This window comes from Vulpes lagopus, chromosome 2, assembly GCF_018345385.1.
Source record: "Vulpes lagopus strain Blue_001 chromosome 2, ASM1834538v1, whole genome shotgun sequence".
NCBI classification, from domain to species: domain Eukaryota; kingdom Metazoa; phylum Chordata; class Mammalia; order Carnivora; family Canidae; genus Vulpes; species Vulpes lagopus.
In genome coordinates, this window is record NC_054825.1 from 62014184 (window position 1) to 62033655 (window position 19472).

Below are 19472 nucleotides of genomic sequence, written 5' to 3' on the forward strand. Positions count from 1 at the left end.
TCCAAATAGGAAAACTGTAATCGCCTTTCTCATGAATGTTCCCAAACAAAAAGTACATTTTTTAATGCAACGAATAGGTCTAATAAATTGTACCCTCACAGAAAATGTTTTGTGGTAAAAAGGAGAGAGCACTTGTAATAAGCAGGAGGTACCTTAGAGGACTGGGAAGTTCAGTATTAATGTTCAGATTATTTACCAGCATAATAGATTCAGCCTCCTTCTTATGATGAGAAATACACAAGAAGAAAATTTAATAATGTATATCCAGACTCTCTGGCTTAATACACAGTTCCCAAATCCATCTGCTCCAAATCCATCTTCAAAGAAATGGGAGTATGCTTAAAAGAAACCAGGCAATCTCTACTAAAAACAGGAAGATTATAAGGTTACCTGAGGATTTGGCTAAGCAAAAGGAGTCTTTAAATATCAAAAGAAACTGAGCTTTGATTTTTTTTTCTGATCAAATCATATCTAGGAAAGCCCACAGAAATTAAGCAGTTTTGTCCTTTCCCAAATTTGCAAATGTCCTTACTAGGTAGACAGGATATCCGTTTCTTCTTTGAAGCTGAGTTCCCTAACCTTGTGTTTTTAAAATTAAGGGAAATACTTCTGAGGTAAGTTTGACATGTGTAGTTCTAGGTTTTGTTTTTGTTGCTTGGTTAGTTTTCTCCATCCCCTGAAGCAAAGTTTCAAGATAACAGGTAAATACTACTGATTCAACAGGCAACCAACTTAAATTTGAAGATATAGTTGGTTATTCATCAACTCTTTTTTAAAAATTATGTTATTCATTGGCCAGCAATAGGAGTCAAATTATAATTCAATTACAGGATGATCAATTGGAAAGTATGGTAGAAAAAAACTCTCTGAAAGTTATATTTCAACACCTAACAGAACAATGTCAGTACTCTGAAATTTCTCCAAATTATTATAAATAATCAATTTAAAACACTTACAAGGTAAAATAGATACCTACACCAGCTTAATCTTTCAAGTTCCATTTTTTATGCTTTTGGCAATTGTGAACTTTTTTTTTTTTAAGATTTATTTATTTGAGGGAGAGAGAGATTGAGAGAGAGAATGTGTGTGAATGAGGGGTGGGAGAGAGAGAGAGAGAGAGAATCCCAAGCAGACTCTCCGCTGAATGTGGAGTCCTATGCTGGGCTGGATTAAGACCCAGAGACTATGACCTGAGCTAAAACCAAGAGTAGGACGTTTCACTGACAGCCACCCAGGAGCCCTGGCAATTGCAAACTTCTGACATGAAGAAATGTGCCAGGAGAAGTTGAGAATAAAGAGCTTCTACTTCTGATTCACTCAATTAAAAATATGTACAGAGTTTCTATCATGCACCTAGAATTTTTAATAAGGCAGTAATAAAACATATAGCTATTGTATTCAAGATAGCAATTTAAAATCTTTGAACTGAATTCAAGCACCTCTCTAAGTGACACCAGTCTATTATCTCTCTCAAACTAGATTACACGTGTAATTATAATATTTGCATTTTGGTATAAAATGAGTATATGCATAGTTTTCTATAAAAGCTGTTTCAATAACTAATGATCATCAATTAATAATAAATGAAGAGATCATATTTATGTTTGTAGTCAAATTTTTTTAGGAGTTATCCAACTGTCAAACAACAGAAATATTTTTTATTCTGGTGAGATGCTAAAACTTGTACTATCAAAGCAAAATTGCACTGGACATAATGAAATAGGCCAGGAAAATTTTATTCAAGGGTGTGCAATAGTGAAGAGAAATCAGAATTCAGTCCAAACTCAACTCCACTGAAATAACAGATGGGGATATTTTTAAGGGCTGAATTGGAAGGGGGATGAAGTGGAGGTTTTAAGAACTGGAGTTGGGGGAATCCTAGTTACCTGTGTTTGCTAATTGGCATTAACCAAAGAAAAGATACATTTTCTCTTGTACTCATGCCCTGAAATAGTATTACAACTTGGAGAAAGGCACCTGTCCAAGTTAGGCTCCTAACCCCTACCCTGCCCCACCTACAGAGACTGGGACCAGGGGCCTATACTCCTCCTTGATGATTGTATTTGAGAGAGATGCCTCCCAGGTCCTTGAGAAAGCTACTCCTGGGTTGTAAAACTGACAAGAGGCTTTCGAAAAATTTATAATTCAAAGAATTTACCATTACAAGTTTTCTAAAGTAAATGCTATAAGAAAAGGGAGGTCAGGGACTCCTGGGTTTAACCCTTCTGGATTCTGTAAGGGTCAAGGTGAGAGGGAGGTTAGGGGTCTAGAGGCAAGAAAGAGTCTGTAAAGTTTTATCAAGATGAGGGAAATGTTAAGGCCATCTCGGTCAGTACTCAAAAGCTGAAAGAAATATTTAACAAATAAAAATATCAATATCAAATCAAACGTATAACCAGAAGTAGATATGATATAGTTGGTCCTTGAACAATACAGGGGTTAGAGTCACTGACTCCTGAACAGTCAAAAATCCACATATAACTTTTGACCCTAAAAAACTTAACCACATGCCTACAATTGATTGGGAGCCTTATTTACCAGTCATATCAATAGTCATAAACACATATTTTGTGTGTTTGATGTATATGTGCCCTTAGAATAAGCTAGAGAAAATCTCAGAAAATCATAAGGAAGAGAAATACGTTTACAGTACTGTAAAAAAAAAAACTATAATCTAGAAGTAGACCCTCAATGGGTCAACTACATAATCTACTGCATTTTGTTATCATCAAAGTGCATTTCTCAATTTATTACCAAAATAAAAGACATTTTCCCCTCTTATGCCTATCTGCCTTGCTCTCACTCTTTAGACCAAAAGTTAGCCAGCTAAGGCCATAGCCAAGCCCAGCCTATTGTTTTTGTATGTGTGTTGTTTTTCTTTTTGCTTTTGTTTTTGTCAGTATATGGCCATGCCCATTTGTTTACTTAATATCTATGGCTGTTTTTGCACTTGGAGTGCAGGTTGAGCAGTTGTGACAGAGACTATAGGCTCCACAAAGCTAAAAATACTTACTGTAAGGCCCTTCGTAATTATGAGTTCACATGCAGGTCACTTGATACCAAGGAAGTATCCAAAAGTATTTTATTGTTACTGTTTACTTAGGTTAAAGGCAAGAGAAAAATACAAGTGATAAAATGAATGAAGGATGATTCTTCTCTTTTAAACTGTCATACAGTTATCCTTTTTCTATATTAATATGATTATGCTTCTCAGAATATAGGAAGCATGGCAAAGAAGTAATGTGACATCAGCTCATAGAGATATTTTGGGATAAATTTAACTTGATCATTTCTTTTTTTGGTGCTATTTCCAGAAGCAGTCTTCTTGTTGCTGTTGTTTCGTTGTTGTCGTTTTTAACATAGCTTCCTTCTCGCAGAATAGTTCATTTATTTTAGACTGTTAATCATAGTTGCATTTTTACTGTGCTCAAATCTGATACTAGGTAGTCTGAATTATAGCCACTGACATGGGACAGGGGAGATGACAAAGTCACAGACTCCATTATGGCTGCCCAATTACAAAATAGGTTGCCTGAAAAGCAATATGCTGTTGCTGCATGCAAATAAGCAGAGGGATGATGACCACAGTAATGGATGCAGCAATAGGGTTTCTGATTTGGAGAGAGGTTCAACTACATGACCTCTAACTATCTTTTTACCTCTATAATCTCTAAGTCTTCATTATTTAGATTTAGGACACTCTGTCAACCAAAAAAGCATACAATCCATAAAAAAATCTAAATGTAGTCTTACATATTCTGCTCTAGAATTATAATTAGTGATTAAATGCTAAGAACAGTAAACTTGGAAGAAGAGCATTGATTTTGGTCCAATCCACATCCATCATTCAGATGGTTGCAAATGACTCATGATCTGGGTCTGCATCTTTGATTGACATGAAAATATGATCCGATCGTTAATATGAAAGTACAGTTTTCTAATATATATACATAAGTAGTTTACATATTATATATGGTATATAACTGAACAGGATGCATGTATACACTTAGACTAGGTTTCAAACAGTATACTGTGGGCAAGGTACAACCCAATTCTAAACCCTTACTGAAACTCCTCAGTAAAGGTCTGTATGAGTCATTTCTATAGAACCACATTTACTGGGGCACCTGGGTGGCTCAGCAGTTGAGCGTCTGCCTTCGGCCCAGGGCATAATCCCGGAGACCTAGGATCGAGTCCCATGGCAGGCTCCCTGCATGGAGCCTGCTTCTCCCTCTGCCTGTGCCTCTGCCTCTCTCTGTGTGTCTCTCATGAATAAATAAATAAAATCTTAAAAAAAAAAAAAAAGAACCACGTTTACTGCAGAATGTATGTTCTCAATAAATCTTAGTTTTGCTGAATTAGCAGCACTGATAGAAATATAGAAAGGAAGAATATATCCTATGGTTTGGGTCAAGACACTGTAATGGCTTTGGATATATCTCTGACATTAACAGACTGTGAAGTTGGACAGTGCACTTCAATCATCAGGTTTTAGTTTTCTCAGATATCAAGTAGGGCATTAGTTCTCAAACTCAGAGTTTATGAGACGCATCAGGGGGACTGATTAAAACACAGATCACTGGGACCCACTTTGAGAATTTCTGACTCAGTAGGTTTGGGGTAGGTAGGATAGAGATTTTACAATTTTAAGTTCCAAGGTATTGCTAACACTGTTTCCCAATAGAGAACACTCTAAGAACAAAGTAAGGTTGGGGAAGATGGTAGTAGTGAATTGCCAAATCCTTAACACTTTAGAGTTGTGTGAGAGAGTAGCCAGCATAAATAGGTTCATTCATATGTAACTGACTTTATAATTAAAATTTCATTTGAATTAGAAGAATGGAGATGAATGCTTTTCTCACATTTTCTTTAGATTTCAACAGAGATTTTTGAATATGTACATGTTCTAGAGTACTTACGTCATAGCTTGATAAATGGATTCAATCCCATAACGCATGGCAAATTCATCGACTATTTCTTGGGAAGCATCATCAAAGAAAACTTTCCAGGCTTCCTCCCCTTTGACCTCTGGGATTTTCACTCCACCATTAGACTTCACTTCAGTCAAGTAATGGAACAGATTCTAAAAGTAAGTGGTTTTCAATTGTTCAGTAATTCCTCAGAATAGGCCAGAAATATGTAAATGTAACTCTCGGTAATTTATATTTGCATTTGATTGCATCTAATGTTTCATCAGCATATAGAAGCAATAGGAATATATTGGATTTTTATTCTAACTCACCTCATATTTATGCAAATTGGTTTTATTTCTGCCTAGGCATACAAAGAATCAATGATTCAAATGTTTCATATTTATCAATTCATTGTAGTAGGAAGTTTTTGCATTTCTACATGCTAGAACCTATTTTGCACTCATGGGCTCTGAGAAAATTATAGGGCCCTTGGATGAGTAATGTGTTTTTAGCTATGTTAATACAGAATTTTAGTGTGTAAAGGGCTTTGACTGTGAAATGGTAGGAGTCAGGACAATGAATTGAGATTAAAAGTGAATGAGAAATTTGTAATGAAATAAAAATCACTACATACAATTTCTTGTTTAGGAATATTGGGAAGTATTGAGAAATAACAAGTTTGGGAACTGCTACATGGATACAGCCTGGGTCCTTTCTTAGGTTTTATTCTTTTTGGTTCTTGGACTAGCGGAAAAGGATTCTAAAAAGCAAAGAATAATGCTGTTCCTCTGATCCCAAATATTCTCTGCCCAAACTGAAAGACCAGAGTTGGCTCTCCATCTCGCCAGCTCAGGGAGTTCACTGATTTGAAAACTGAACCACCTTTTCTAAAGGAAAAATATCACTGGCTAAATTGGAGTCAGGAAATTAAGTCTAGGTCCTATATCTAATTATGTGCAATGTGCATATGATTTAAATACTGTTCCCCTTTCCTCCTTTAGTAAAATGGAAGTGCAAATAATTCCACATATACATTTTCATAGATACATTTAGGGAAAATTGTATGCAAAGAGCATATATTCTCTGTTATCTTTTTCTATTTTGGGAAGAGACTTTCTTCTTTATACTTCTCTGAACATGGGGAAAGGTACATTCTTCAGCTTTACTTCATATTTTCTGATACATGCGACAAGTGCCATTTGTATCAAAGAGAAAGGCTTTGTGGACAACTCTAAGCTCTGAGATGCAAAGCATTCAATAGAAACCCAAGATTATATTTCTCAGTATATCTACACTGAGGTGAATCTGCCCTTTGGATTCAAATTGGGTAGTCTCAAACACTAAGCCAACCAAGCCCTACTTTTGGGGTGAATATATTCTCTACTATCCTCGGTAGTAAGGACATTTTGATGCTCTCCATTCCCAACATGTTTGTGGAATCAGTAATTAAAATGGAGGATGGTTCAGTATGTATGAAGCTCTTAGTTACTCTAGAAAAAAAAAAACAAGCAATCATTGCTTTTACACTGGCTACCAAAAACCATTGATGCAATATCAACATTTTTGTATTTCTAATACTCCCAACTATATCTTCAATAAAATCTGAACACTAACTCACTGTTCTCAAAAATAATATTTGGATACGTTCCTGCATTACTAACATACTATATGTTTAATGCTTCCAAAATATTTGTCATGACTTATTTTTTTAACAAATGCCTTTGATGTTTTTCTTCCTCCTTAGTCTACTTATTCATCATCATCTTATTGCCATTTTTGTTAATACCTGCCTCACGTGTCTGTTCTGACTCTCAGTAGAAGACATCTGCTCACTCTTCAGAGAGCAATACCTAGGCTGTATGATATCACATGCTATATTACAGGATCAGAACTCTAGGAACAACTGTACAAACCTAATTCAATTATACTTCTAAACCAAAAGCTTGTTTATGATCCATAAAGACCTATTTCTTTTCTAGATTTTATTATTAATAGAATTCAATTCACTTACCTCATGTAAACATGTATATTGTATATGATATGGGGCAACCTTCTCCTCTCCTTTTATTTCCACATTGATTTTCAATCTAATGGCTCCAGACACAGCTGACTTATCTGTCCGTTTCTCTGATACAACAAAAAAAGTAATTGGTCATTTTTGAAAATACCATATTTCTCATAGAATTTCTCAAAAGCTTTAAAAAAGGCTTACATTGCTAAAAGCCACTTTTCTAGATCAGGTTTGATTATTAACTAGCCATTAAGACCCTGGTAAACACATTTTAAAATAATGTGCCTATTGTGTCACTAATCCTCAAATTGCATTACAGATACTTCAAACGAAAAAGCTTCATCAGGAGACCTTGCCATTCTGATAAAAATTTCTGTGTACTTGATCAGTTTATCAATGAAATTGCTCAGGCAATTAAAAGAAAGATAACTTAAAAATACAATTACCCAGAAAACTATTTTATCTAAAAGCTTCTCACTTCTCTAACTCACTTCTCTTTCTATGCTTGAAAAGAGGAGTCAAAGCTCTAACAATGATAACAACAAAAATTGTTCATAGTTTTCTTTACCAGTGATTCTTAAAGACCTACAGTCTATGGCCTGGGTTTACTAACGTGTTGAATTAACTGTATATTTGGACAAAATCAATATGTAGTCAATTCAATCAAATAATGTATATGTGTGTTCAGTATGAACTAATAAGTAGTTTTAAAAGAAAAAAAAAGCATAATCACTAAGTCCCTAGAATTTGAATGTACATAGGGGACTCACATTTGATATCTGCTTCATAGATGAAATAAAGAAGCAACCTGACCCATTTCACAAATAAAACACAAGGAGGTAGAGTGACAGAGAAGGTGGTAAAAACTTATTGACCCTCTTCTAAGTATAACTGTATTTATAGTCATAAAAGATGCAGTTAAATCATGAAGTCTGCTTTCTTCTTGTGGAATGTCTGCTGATGCTTCATTGTTATATTTGATAGTCATTATGTTCTAAGATTATCCCCTGAGGAGTGCCAGGATCCTGAGAGTTTCTCCTATTGGCTGGGAGATAGTTGATTCCCAAAAAATATTAAAGTTCTCTGCTGGGGCCAGAAAAAAAATAAAATGCAAGTCCTGGGATCTTCTTGTCACAGATCTCTGTCCAAAGTCCCAGGGAGCATTACTGGTTCTTTGATTTTAACTATCATCATCCCCATAGATCTATGGGACACAGGCCTCACTTAGATGGACAGAGCTTTTGGCCAAGTCCTCCTCTGTGTGGTGGAATGAATTCTATGTGATAAAGGACAAAACACTATAAAAAGAGTACAAATATGGTATCTATATGGGTTTAACCTACTGAGGGATTTTATACAAATCTAAAACTGGTCCTTCCCAGTCTCCCTCCTTCTCTCCTCTTTCCCCTAAAACTCCCAATATCAGCAAAGAGAGTGCAAACATAAAAACTGTTGGTGAGCAGGGAAATATTTCCCCGTCCTGTTGCATCATATTTTCCTCCCCATAATGGAAGGATCATTTCAGCATAAGAGCTGAATAGCTGATTTGTACTGATTTTACTAATAGCTCATTCAATCTTCTTGGCAAACTGAATATACTCACATCAAAAAACATTTGTCAGGAAGCAAAGAACATCAAAAGAATTGTTCTTTTGTCAAAAGAATGATTTAAGGAATTTCTGTTTTGAATTCTAACTGCCTTAATTCAAGGACATGCTAACATACTACTACTACAAAAAAAAGTCTGTAAGTGACCCACTTTAAACACAATTTATGATACTGCACAGAGCTAATGGTCTGAAATTTACTCTTACCTAACATCTCTGTTTTCATATAGAAAGTTGTCTCATAGTATAAACAAGATACAGGAGAATGATCACTATAACTGAACTAAAAATTGCATCAATAATGTAGAGGCCCCAATTTTCTTTAAGGAAAATTTCTTTAAAATATATTTTGATATTGGATTCTCAGTGTAGTTTAAATCATTTGTTTCTAAGTAAATTATATATCTTTCCTTCTTTCAAATTACTGTATAATTTAGAGTTTCATTAATTCTGTGACTTTATCCGTTTACTTTGTCAAATACATTATTTGAAGTATGTGGGTTTTCAAAAAGTAAAAGCATTTTTTAATTTGCTACAATATATTGATATCCTAAAATGGAAACTCTTCGTAATCCTGGGACTGGGTAAACACTTCCATGATTTACAATTGGCCCTTAGAATTTAATTAAAACATTTCAGATGACATGACTAAAATAATTTGGCAATTATCAGTTTGCTCTCTGTATTTATAGATCTGATTCTGGTTTTTGTTTACTTATTTGTTTTGTATTTTAGATTCCACATATGAGTGAATGGGGTTGGAGGAATGGGCAAAATAGGTGAAGGGGAGTGTGAGAAACAGGCTTTCAGTTATGGAATAAGTAACAGGAATAAAAAGTACAGCATAGGGAATATAGTAAAAAATATTGTAATAGTGTTGCATGGTGATGGATGGTAGTTATACCTGTGTGACCATAGCTTAACATAGAGATTTGAGTCACTATGTTGTACACCTGAAACTAAAGGAACATTGTATATCAACTACACGCAAATATACTTTTAAGAAGATGTTTTGGGTCATGTCTATAGAAACTGAGCTGAAAAAAAAGAAAAAGAAACTGAACTGATCCACATATATTTACTATTATTAAATCAGCACTGAAGATTCTAGATTATTTTTCAATTACTGTAAAAGTCAAAATAAAACTTATTTAATTCTTGATTTCATAATAAAATTTCATTTAAAAAGTCATGCCAACTAAAGATATTCTCAATATCTTCATCACCAGAATAAACATAAGTCCACATATATATGGCTTTGGACCTAAATCCTACTTTTATATCATCATTCAAAAGATATTCAAAATATTTTTTTTTATTGCTAAAATTTCATTAATGGACCAAAAGGAAATATGTCAAACAGCATAAAGTCATATGTTATTTTTTTCCTACACATTTGGCAAAGTTTTTGAAACTATACAAAGAATGGGGTATTTTTCTCCTAAAAGACACCCAGTTGATTTTTGAAAGGTTTTCTCTTTTCATCTCAAATTTACCAACATCTTTCAATAATACTGAGTTTGAATAACTATTTCAGCAGAATGTGGTAGAAAGACATTATTTTGACTTATATGGTAATACAACAAAGGCCACAGATATTCTGAAATTTTATTTAACTATTTTTCAAGTAAATTTAAAAATAGTCACCTAGGTTGTACCAGACATCCATCTCTCCACTCAGGGTCCTCACTTCTACAATTGTTTGTCCCAAAAAATCATCTGACTCCTTTTTGAAATGTTGTTTGACTCTGGATTTAATGTCATCATCTTCATCCCACACTCTGACTTTGATACGATCTGTGGAGTTGTGGCATTCACTGAAAGTAAATGTGGATAAGTTAACAACCATTGGTAATTGCTCTAAATGGCATTTGGTGTTAGCAACCTATTCTAAATCTGTCTAACCCAGAAAGGCATAGTATACTATCTAATCAATGAGAGTTCCCACTGATCCTTTCTATCTATAGGATGTTACAGGTGTCAGGGATATTGAAAAATGTTGTATTAGTTAAGCAATGTTAATAAGGGATAACCATACCCTATTCCTTCATATTTCCTTTTACTGAACTGTATATAATCAAATATGGGTCAAAAATCTTTAGTGTATTTTCTCTTTGATATATTTCCTATTTGCAATGGTTATCTAGAGCAACGTAGCCATACTCAGAAAATACTGCACCATAAACATAAAGCTAATTTTATTGCTATGGATGTCACAGAGTGTAAAAGATAATGCAGTTATGTGCTAGTACTTAATAAACTAAAAATCTTAGTAAGTATGTAAGATACTGTTAAATCAATTAGAATTAGAACAAAATCCTTTTTTTTAAAAAAAGATTTTATTTATTCATGAGAGACGGGGTGGGGGATTGGGGCGGGGGCAGAAACACAGGGAGAGGGAAAAGCAGGCTTCTTGCAGGGGATCCGACATGGGACTTGATCCCGGGTCTCCAGGATTACACCCTGGGCCAAAGGTGGTGCTAAACCGCTGAGCCACACAGGCTGCCCGAACAAAATCCTTCTGTTTTTAAGAATAAACTGCACACATTAATTCATTTCTCATTTTCAATTTTTCTTCACCTACTCTTGTTGAAGCCACACATACTATGTTAGTATTGCCCACACCTATTATGGTGTTTCCTGACCCTGTACCTTTTGTATACATTCTGCTCCATGCTTCTCTGCATGCTAATCAATCATTCTTTAAGCATCGGGTCATCACCTGTTCTAACTTTTTTTTTTTTTTTTTTTTTTTTTGTAGCTATTGAGACAGGAAGATCAATGATGAGCTCTAATTTGCTCTGAACATTCATTCACTCTAGTATAAGGATCTTCAACATGGGGTCAGTGGATGAATTCAGAACATCCAAAATATATAAAGAAGTTGTAAAACCCAATACCCCAAAACCAAATAATCCAGTTAAATGGGCAGAAGACATGAACATTTTTCCCAAAGAAGCCATAAAGATAGCTAACAGACACACACACACAAAGATGTTCGACATCACTTATGATTAAGAAAATAAAAATAAAAACTACGATGATATATCACCTTACACCAGTTCAAATGGCTAAAATTAACAGCACAGGAAACCACAGATGTTGGTGAGGATGCAGAGAGAGGGGAACCCTCTTACACTGCTAGCAGGAATGCAAACTCATGCGGCCACTCTGGGAAACAGTGTGGAGGTTCCTCCAAAAGTTAAAAATAGAACTACCCTATGATCCAGCAATTGCATATGCAGAAGAATGAAACTGGACCTCTTTCTTACACCATACACACACGCCAAAAAAATTCAAAATGGATGAAAGACCTAAATGTGAAACGGGAATCCATCAAAATCCTAGAGGAGAACAAGGAACAACCCCTTTAACCTCACCTACAGCAACTTCTCACTAGACATGTCTCCAGAGGCAAGGGAAACAAAAGCAAAAATGAACTACTGGGACTTCATTAGGATAAAAAGCTTTTGCACAGCAAAGGAAACAATCAACAAAACTAATAGGCAGTCTATGGAATGGGAGAAGATATTTGAAAATGACATATCATATGAAGGGCTAGTATCCAAAATCTATAAAGAACTTAAATGTAATCCCCTCCCTCCAAAATAGTCCAGTTAAGAAATGGGCAGAAGACATGAACAGAAGCTTCTTCAAAGAGGACATACAAATGGCCAACAGACAACATGAAAAAATGCTCAATATCACTTGGCATCAGGGAAATACAAATTAAAACCACAATGAGATACCATCTCACACCAGTCAAAAAAGTCTAAAATGAACTACAGAAGAAACAACAGATGTTGGCAAGGATGCGGAGAAATGGGAATCCTCTTACACTGCTAGTGGGAAATTAAACTGGTGCAGTTTACTCTGGGAAAGAGTATGGAGGTTCCTCAAAAAGTTAAAAAGAGAGATACCCTTCAACCCAGAAAATGCACTACTAGCTATTTATCCAAAGGATACAAACACAGTGATTTGAAGGGGTACACACACCTCAGTGTTTATAGCAGCAATGTCCACAATAGCCAAAATATGGAAAAAGCCCAGATGTCTATCATGAGATACATGGATAAAGAAATGTGGTATGTGAGTGTGTGTGTGTGTATATATATATATATATATATATATACATAAATATATATATATATATAATGATACTGATATATACTAATACTATATAGAGTGTATGTATATATATGTGGTGTGTGAGTATATATATGATATTTATATATACTGATACTATATATATATAGTGTGTGTGTATATATATATATATATATATATATATACACACACACACACCATGGAATATTATTCATCTATCAAAAAGAATGAAATCTTGCCATTTGTGATGATGTGGATGGAACTAGAGGATATTTTGCTAAATGAATTAAGTCAGAAAGAAAGATACCATACGGTTTTACTCACATGTGGAATTTAAGAAACAAAACAGATGAATGTAGGGGAAAGGAAGGAAAAATAAAATAATATAAAAACACAGAAGGAGGCAAACTATAAGAGACTCTGAACTACAGAAAACCACCTGAGTGTTGTTGGAAGGAAGTGGGGCAGATGGGCTAAATGGGAGATGGGCATTAAGGGAAGGTACTTGTTGGGATGAGCACTGGGTGTTATATGCAACTGATGAATCACTAAGTTCTACACCTGAAACTAGTATTACACTGTATGTTAACTGGAATTTAAGTAAAAACTTGAAAAAAGGAAAAAATAAAATAACTTCATTTTAATTTTCCTTCCATTATGAATATAAACAATAAACAACAGCTGTATTATGAGTACCTGGAAGATTTTGTCACCACTAATACTAAGATATTTATATTATTATCATTGTTATGAAAGTTGTAATATTTGTAACTATCACTGTACTAAAAATATTCTTCAAAATAATTGATTTTATTGTCAATTCTACATATTTTATTTTAGGCATTTACAAATATATGATTTTGAAAAGTGTCCATGGTTCTCACCAGATTGCCAAATGAATTTATGGCATAAAAAATACTTAAGAACTATTGACAGAGTTCTCTCTCTCCCATTAACCTATGAGACAAGAATAATACAGCACATTTAAGAATAAAGTTTGCAATATGACATGACAATGTGAAAATTAAAGCCCCACTATTTCTATGCAATGCAAGAGCTTTCTACATAGAGTGCTTTGGCAATTTGTGGGATTTTTTAAAAATTACTTTTATTTTTTTGTTCTTATAAACATTTAGGGGCACTAGTGACATTAGGTGAGGTAGGCCAGGGATTTGGACACCTTACCATCTACTAGACAGCCTACCTGATTTGAAATGATGCAAAGGCATTAATAACAATGCAAAATGCATTGAAAATTCAGTTTGGGACTTTTTTTTTACATAAAAACATTAACTCTTTTGCATATTTTAAGATATTGAAGTTTCTTAGAAAATAGCTAATATCTAAATCACTAATCAAAGGAAACTTTGGTTGTTGTTGCTGTTCAGAACTTTACTAAGAGCTGTTTTTCACTTTGAGAGATTATATTACCAATGTCAAAATCACTCCAAGTATTTGAATCAGTCTGCAGTTGAGAAACACATATATGTTAATTCTACCAATAGATGAAAGCATGTAACTACTAAATTATGTATCCCAGGGTAGTTGTTTACTCTTATATGTTAAAATATATGTCAGGGACGCCTGGGTGGCTCAGTGGTTTAGCGCCGCCTTCAGCCCAGGGCATGAGCCTGGAGACATGGGATGGAGTCCCACATCAGGGCTCCCTGCATGGAGCCTGCTTGCCCCTCTGCCTGTGTCTCTGCCTCTCTCTCTCTGTGTCTCTCATGAAAAAAATAAATAAAATCTTTAAAAAATAATAATAAAATAATAAAATATCAGATTTTTCTTTATATTATAGTTGGAACATTGTGCTAATTATTTTGAAATCATATTAATAGATGAAATTACATATTGTTTCAGCATAAAAAAGTTATCATGAATTACTTTATATAAAGGGGGTCATTAGGTCTAATAGGGTTGAGAACTACTAACTACTTCTACCTGACTTAGCCTCTTTGAATCTTGGCTTCTTTATCTATAAAATGGGGTTAATGTTACCTGTCTTAGAAGATATTTATAGAAATTAAGTGAAATAATATCTTACAGCAGTTAGTACAGTGACACACACTTAAGCATTTGATCTATAGTAGTCATTAATATAATGTCCTCACTACATGTTATTCTTGAAGTGAGGATCTAAGTTTGTTAATATCTCTATTCTTAAGGCAATTTCTGGCATGCATCTAGTATTCAAAAAATATTTATTTAAAAATCTGCAAAGTTTTGCCAAAATAAAATTCTCTTTATTATATTTGAAGGAAAAATAATGTTATCATTCTTAGAAATATCATGTATATCAAAGAAATTCTACAATTTCGATAGCTATTTTATTATTAAAATGTGGTAGAAATAGTGGGGAAGGAAAAATAATCTACGACACTGTGTCCATCACAGCAAACAAAACCACTTTCAGCCAAGGAGAGCAATTAGAATAAATGACAGCACAACTGTCTCCTATCTAACTCAGAATTCCAAAGATAACATACCTGAAATTAGAGTAGTAAGGATATTGAGGTAGAGAGATTTTTGGTATTTAACCCAAAATTTTATTTAAAATTGCTTAGATTTTAATTTCTTTGCTGTCAAAAAGAAAAAAAGAAATCAACGTTGAAACAAAAAACCATCTCCCAGCCCATTTGCATTATTCTTAGAAAATGGAAAAACTTAGAATATCAATAAAAATAGTTAGCATTGCCATAAACTTAAAATGCAAAATAACACAAAATCAGAAATTAATCCTTTTTCTGTCACCTTTTGATAAATCACCAGAGTTCATGTAGGTCCTAGGAGACAGATACGTGATGTAATTTTTACTTGCAAATAACAGGTGCAATAAATAGCAAACTCTAGATAATAAAGATTGGTAAATATTTCTAGAATCTATTATTTAATAAAATCAAAACATCCTGTCTAGTTTTTAGGAATATTTGAGGCCCTAGTTTTTGTTATAAATTTAAGGTGGAACTTATGTGTGTATATATATATATACACACACATATATACATACACACACACATACACACAAATAATAATCCACACAAGACAGTAATAACATATATATGTGTTTGTATATATAATATGTGGATACATGTATAACTTTTCCTTGTAATTCATAAATGTATATGTTCACATACACATTGTGTGTTTCTATGTGTATGTATATACATATGTCAAATGGAGAGTGAGACAATACTGTAATAACTCTTTTCAAATTCCTATTAGAAATGACTCCTTTGTACCAGATGGAAGTAAACCTTCCAAATACCTGCTCACATTTCCATTATTTTTTTCATTAATTTGGATTATATTTTTGGTTATGCCATCAAGAGTTCATGTCTTCACCCATATACCTATCTACTCATTCACCCACTTAGCAGTTATTTTTTGAGCACCCATTAACATACAGACAAGATCAAGACTTTGTGAGGTTCTATAATTCAACCAACCATACGCTTCCTTTTTTAATGTCAAAATTAAGTGCATGTGATATTAATGGATTTAGAACAAATATAATCAATGATGTGCCCTGGTTCTTGTGATTTTACTGAAAGGAATTTGAATATCTCTATTTCTCATTGATTCTGTTTTTTCATTTCTTAAATAAATTTTTAAATTTAGAATAATTATAGAGTTAGAGAGTATAGAGTTGGAGAGACATTGTAAAGACATAAGAGTCCCTGCAGGTCTCCCAGCCAGATTCCTCTATTATTAACATCTTACATTACTAACATCGGTTCTTTTTTTTCTCATAAAGATATGCCAGTTCTTACTTTATCTTTCCCAAAGAGGTTTTTGTAAGGAATATTTAAAAATAGACAATGTTTGCTATTATGTATCAGGTTTAAGCTGTCAGAAACATATTTTTATCTTTGCAGAGTAAAGACAGTAATGGGACTAGTATTGCAAATACTGGAAATGACATGAGGATTTTGCAATGCATATAAAACCAGAAAATTAGTTCAAGACAGTGTGGTGAAGAATCATCACATATGGATGCTCAGCATCTATGAACACCTCCTTCCATTTTGACTATATTCCTCCTTATGTTCCTCATCTTTTCAAGACTGAAGCTAGATAGCTCACATTCCCCGATTCCTTCGTAGTGACGGCCCAGAGATTTGACTTGCATTCAAGCAAGATCTGAACTCAAAATTCAACAGAGTGAAGCAGCAGTTCTATTCTGAGAATTTGCTCTTTTGGCAACAGTGGTGGTGGAGCCTTTAGTATTTTGATGCAGAGTGTCTGCTATTTAGTCTTGAGTAGCAAAAGTATTGATTAATTATGGCAATGTTGTTTGCTCCAAAGAAACCCTGTGATATAATTGGACATTGTTTCTCTACAGCGGCTTCAAGGGCAGGCACTCTGACCTCTCCAAAAAGTCTTAAGCAACTAACAGTGTATGAAATAATCTTTTTCTGTACCAACTAATTAGAGTGAACTCTAGTTCATTTGGAACTAAGGATTTTAACAAATGTCGTAACTTTGAAACAACAAAGGAGCTTCAATAGCAGGGCTTATGTGGAACTGACTATGGAGGACATGATGGGGGCAGAAAGCCAAGATTTAATGGCCTCAGGCTAGAAAGCCAGTTCATTTCTAAGTGGGATAGCAGAACAGTTGGTCACACTGTCGCTTGCTATACCTTGGAACTCTGAGCACTTGCCAAGCAAAGCTTTATTATGTGAATGACTGGTATAAAATTTAGAATGTTTCCATATGTTTATTAAGTTTTGCTGCTTTCAAAAATGCACTGCAGTGGAGATGCACTCAAACTAAATCCAGACAGTCTGTAAGCAGACATGCAAGGGAGCACAGCTATGTCCAAAGAAGCTCACTCTGCTTGTGTCCTGTGATATAAATTGACTGAGGATATGATTATTTGGAACCCTGCAAGGTTGAGAAAAGCCAGCTGCCTCTGTATACAAAAGTGTAATATACATGTAACAAGCAAGGATTTCTAAGGGCAACTTCAAAAAGGTAATCGTTGTCCCTGGGTTTTTCAAACACTTTCCTTCAGGAAGTCTCTTAGGCAATGACAATGAAGGCATTTCAGTGGCAAAGATGAGATCGGGGTGTGGCATTCATTCACACCTTAGCATGCTTACTATTTTGCAGAAGCTGAGGCTACAAACATCAGGTCAAAAGAAATAAATGAGAACCGAGGATCCAGCAGTAGAGAAAGTTTTCAGGCTTATATGGTTATTCATAAAATTGTCTTAAAGCCCAATTCCTGGAATCTTGGTAAATTTTCCAGGGAACAGTATTGTCAAATGTACCTCAGGCTTGCCACAGCTGTACTCAAAATAAATGCTCCCTCCCCCTACCTAAGAGGTAGGTGGTCGGCAGAGGGAGAGAGAGAGAATCCCAAGCTGACTCCAGGCCCAGCATGTGTGCCCGATGCAGGCCTCAATCCTGCAACCTTCAGATTATGACGAGCTGAAATCAAGAGTTGATGCTTAACCAGCTGAGCCACCCAGGCACCCCTAAATGTCTTATTCTTAATGCTTCTTCTTGTCATCATCATCTTATAAGGAATGCTTCACTAATTTGTAGGTCATTCTCATGCAGGCGTCATGCTAATATTCTCTGTATTGTTCTGATTTTACTATAGGTCCTGCAAAGTGAGTACCTTTTAATTATTTTTAGAGCCCTCTTTCATTTGCTTTCACTCTCCAGAATATCTGCTTAGAGTGAGGGCACTGACAAATTGGGCAAGGAAGGTCTCCCCCGACATAGAACCCAGGACCTGGAGGAAAATGGAGAGAAGAAATTCATCTGGAAAGTACAAGGGCCTGCAGATTGATTAGCCAAGTCACTGTGACTCCTGCTGCTAGGATCAGAAAGTCCTGAGTATACCTGTCTAGTTGGAGTCTATATTTACTAATGTACCAACAATGGTCATGTCTTTCCCACTTACCTGATTACTGAATGAGACTTTTAAATTGCTGTTACCCTATCTTCTTCACTCATCATAATAATACATTGGGAATTTTGGAAGATGACGACCTGTCTTTAATTTAGAGGTCCCACGATCACAAAGAACCAAACCTGGAGCTGATGGAGAAACTATCCAAAAATCATAGACTTCAAACTAAATGCAGTAACTAGATAAAATTTTGGAATGGCCTACCTGGGACCAGAGAGGATGAATTAATTTTATTTAAATTAAATATAGAGATAGGAAGGTTGTATGAAATGTTGAATAGTCAATGAGGTGGAAGTCAGCAGACACTATAAATGTATTCATCAACAGCTTTTCAACCTCTCCTTTTCCTTTTCTACTTTTAGGCAGTATTTCAGCCTTCCGTGTAACTGAACATGACCACTTGACATAATTCTGCTGATAAAATATATAAGCCAAAGTCTTCTAGTCTTATCTCTTATGTTTTCCTCTTTTATCTCTCTGCAATAAGGATAGAAGACAGCTTTCACTAAAGACATTAAAACAGGAAAATTAGAACAGAAAAGCTCTGTTCTTTGATGGAATAACTCAGTTACTATACTAGCTTATACCTGGAATTCTTATACCTGGAATTCTTGTTGAAGAAGTAAACTGCTTTTTATTAATAAAGAATTATGTCTTAATGTGAAAGTGAATGAAATTCTAATAAAACCAAGTAGGAAAATAATAAACTATGAAATTCATTTTGCTTGATTGTATATAAAATAATTTAAAATGTTTAATTTATGAGCTATTACTCTTTTTATACTTCCTGTGTTTTATGTCACAACTATTTAACATGTTTCATAAACCCTGAGTTTTATTAAAAAACAAAGTTTTGCATTTCAGGTGGGAAATGATAGGTTCACATAGGAAACAAAATTTGACAG

The 19472-nt window shown here is 34.5% G+C and overlaps 1 protein-coding gene and 1 non-coding gene across 2 annotated transcripts in view; both read right to left on the minus strand.

Moving 5' to 3' along the window:
* Positions 1-19472, minus strand: part of UNC13C (unc-13 homolog C) — a 586599-nt gene that overhangs the window by 283952 nt on the left and 283175 nt on the right. Inside the window, exons 14-16 of the mRNA XM_041745721.1 lie at positions 10179-10348; positions 6925-7040; positions 4920-5083 (exon numbers count right to left, since the gene is read on the minus strand). Of these exons, the coding sequence (XP_041601655.1) occupies positions 4920-5083; positions 6925-7040; positions 10179-10348 (450 nt within the window). The remainder of the gene's footprint in view (positions 1-4919; positions 5084-6924; positions 7041-10178; positions 10349-19472) is intronic.
* Positions 18165-18270, minus strand: LOC121485949. Its single transcript, XR_005986449.1, has one exon. It is a non-coding gene; the product is annotated as a U6 spliceosomal RNA (small nuclear RNA).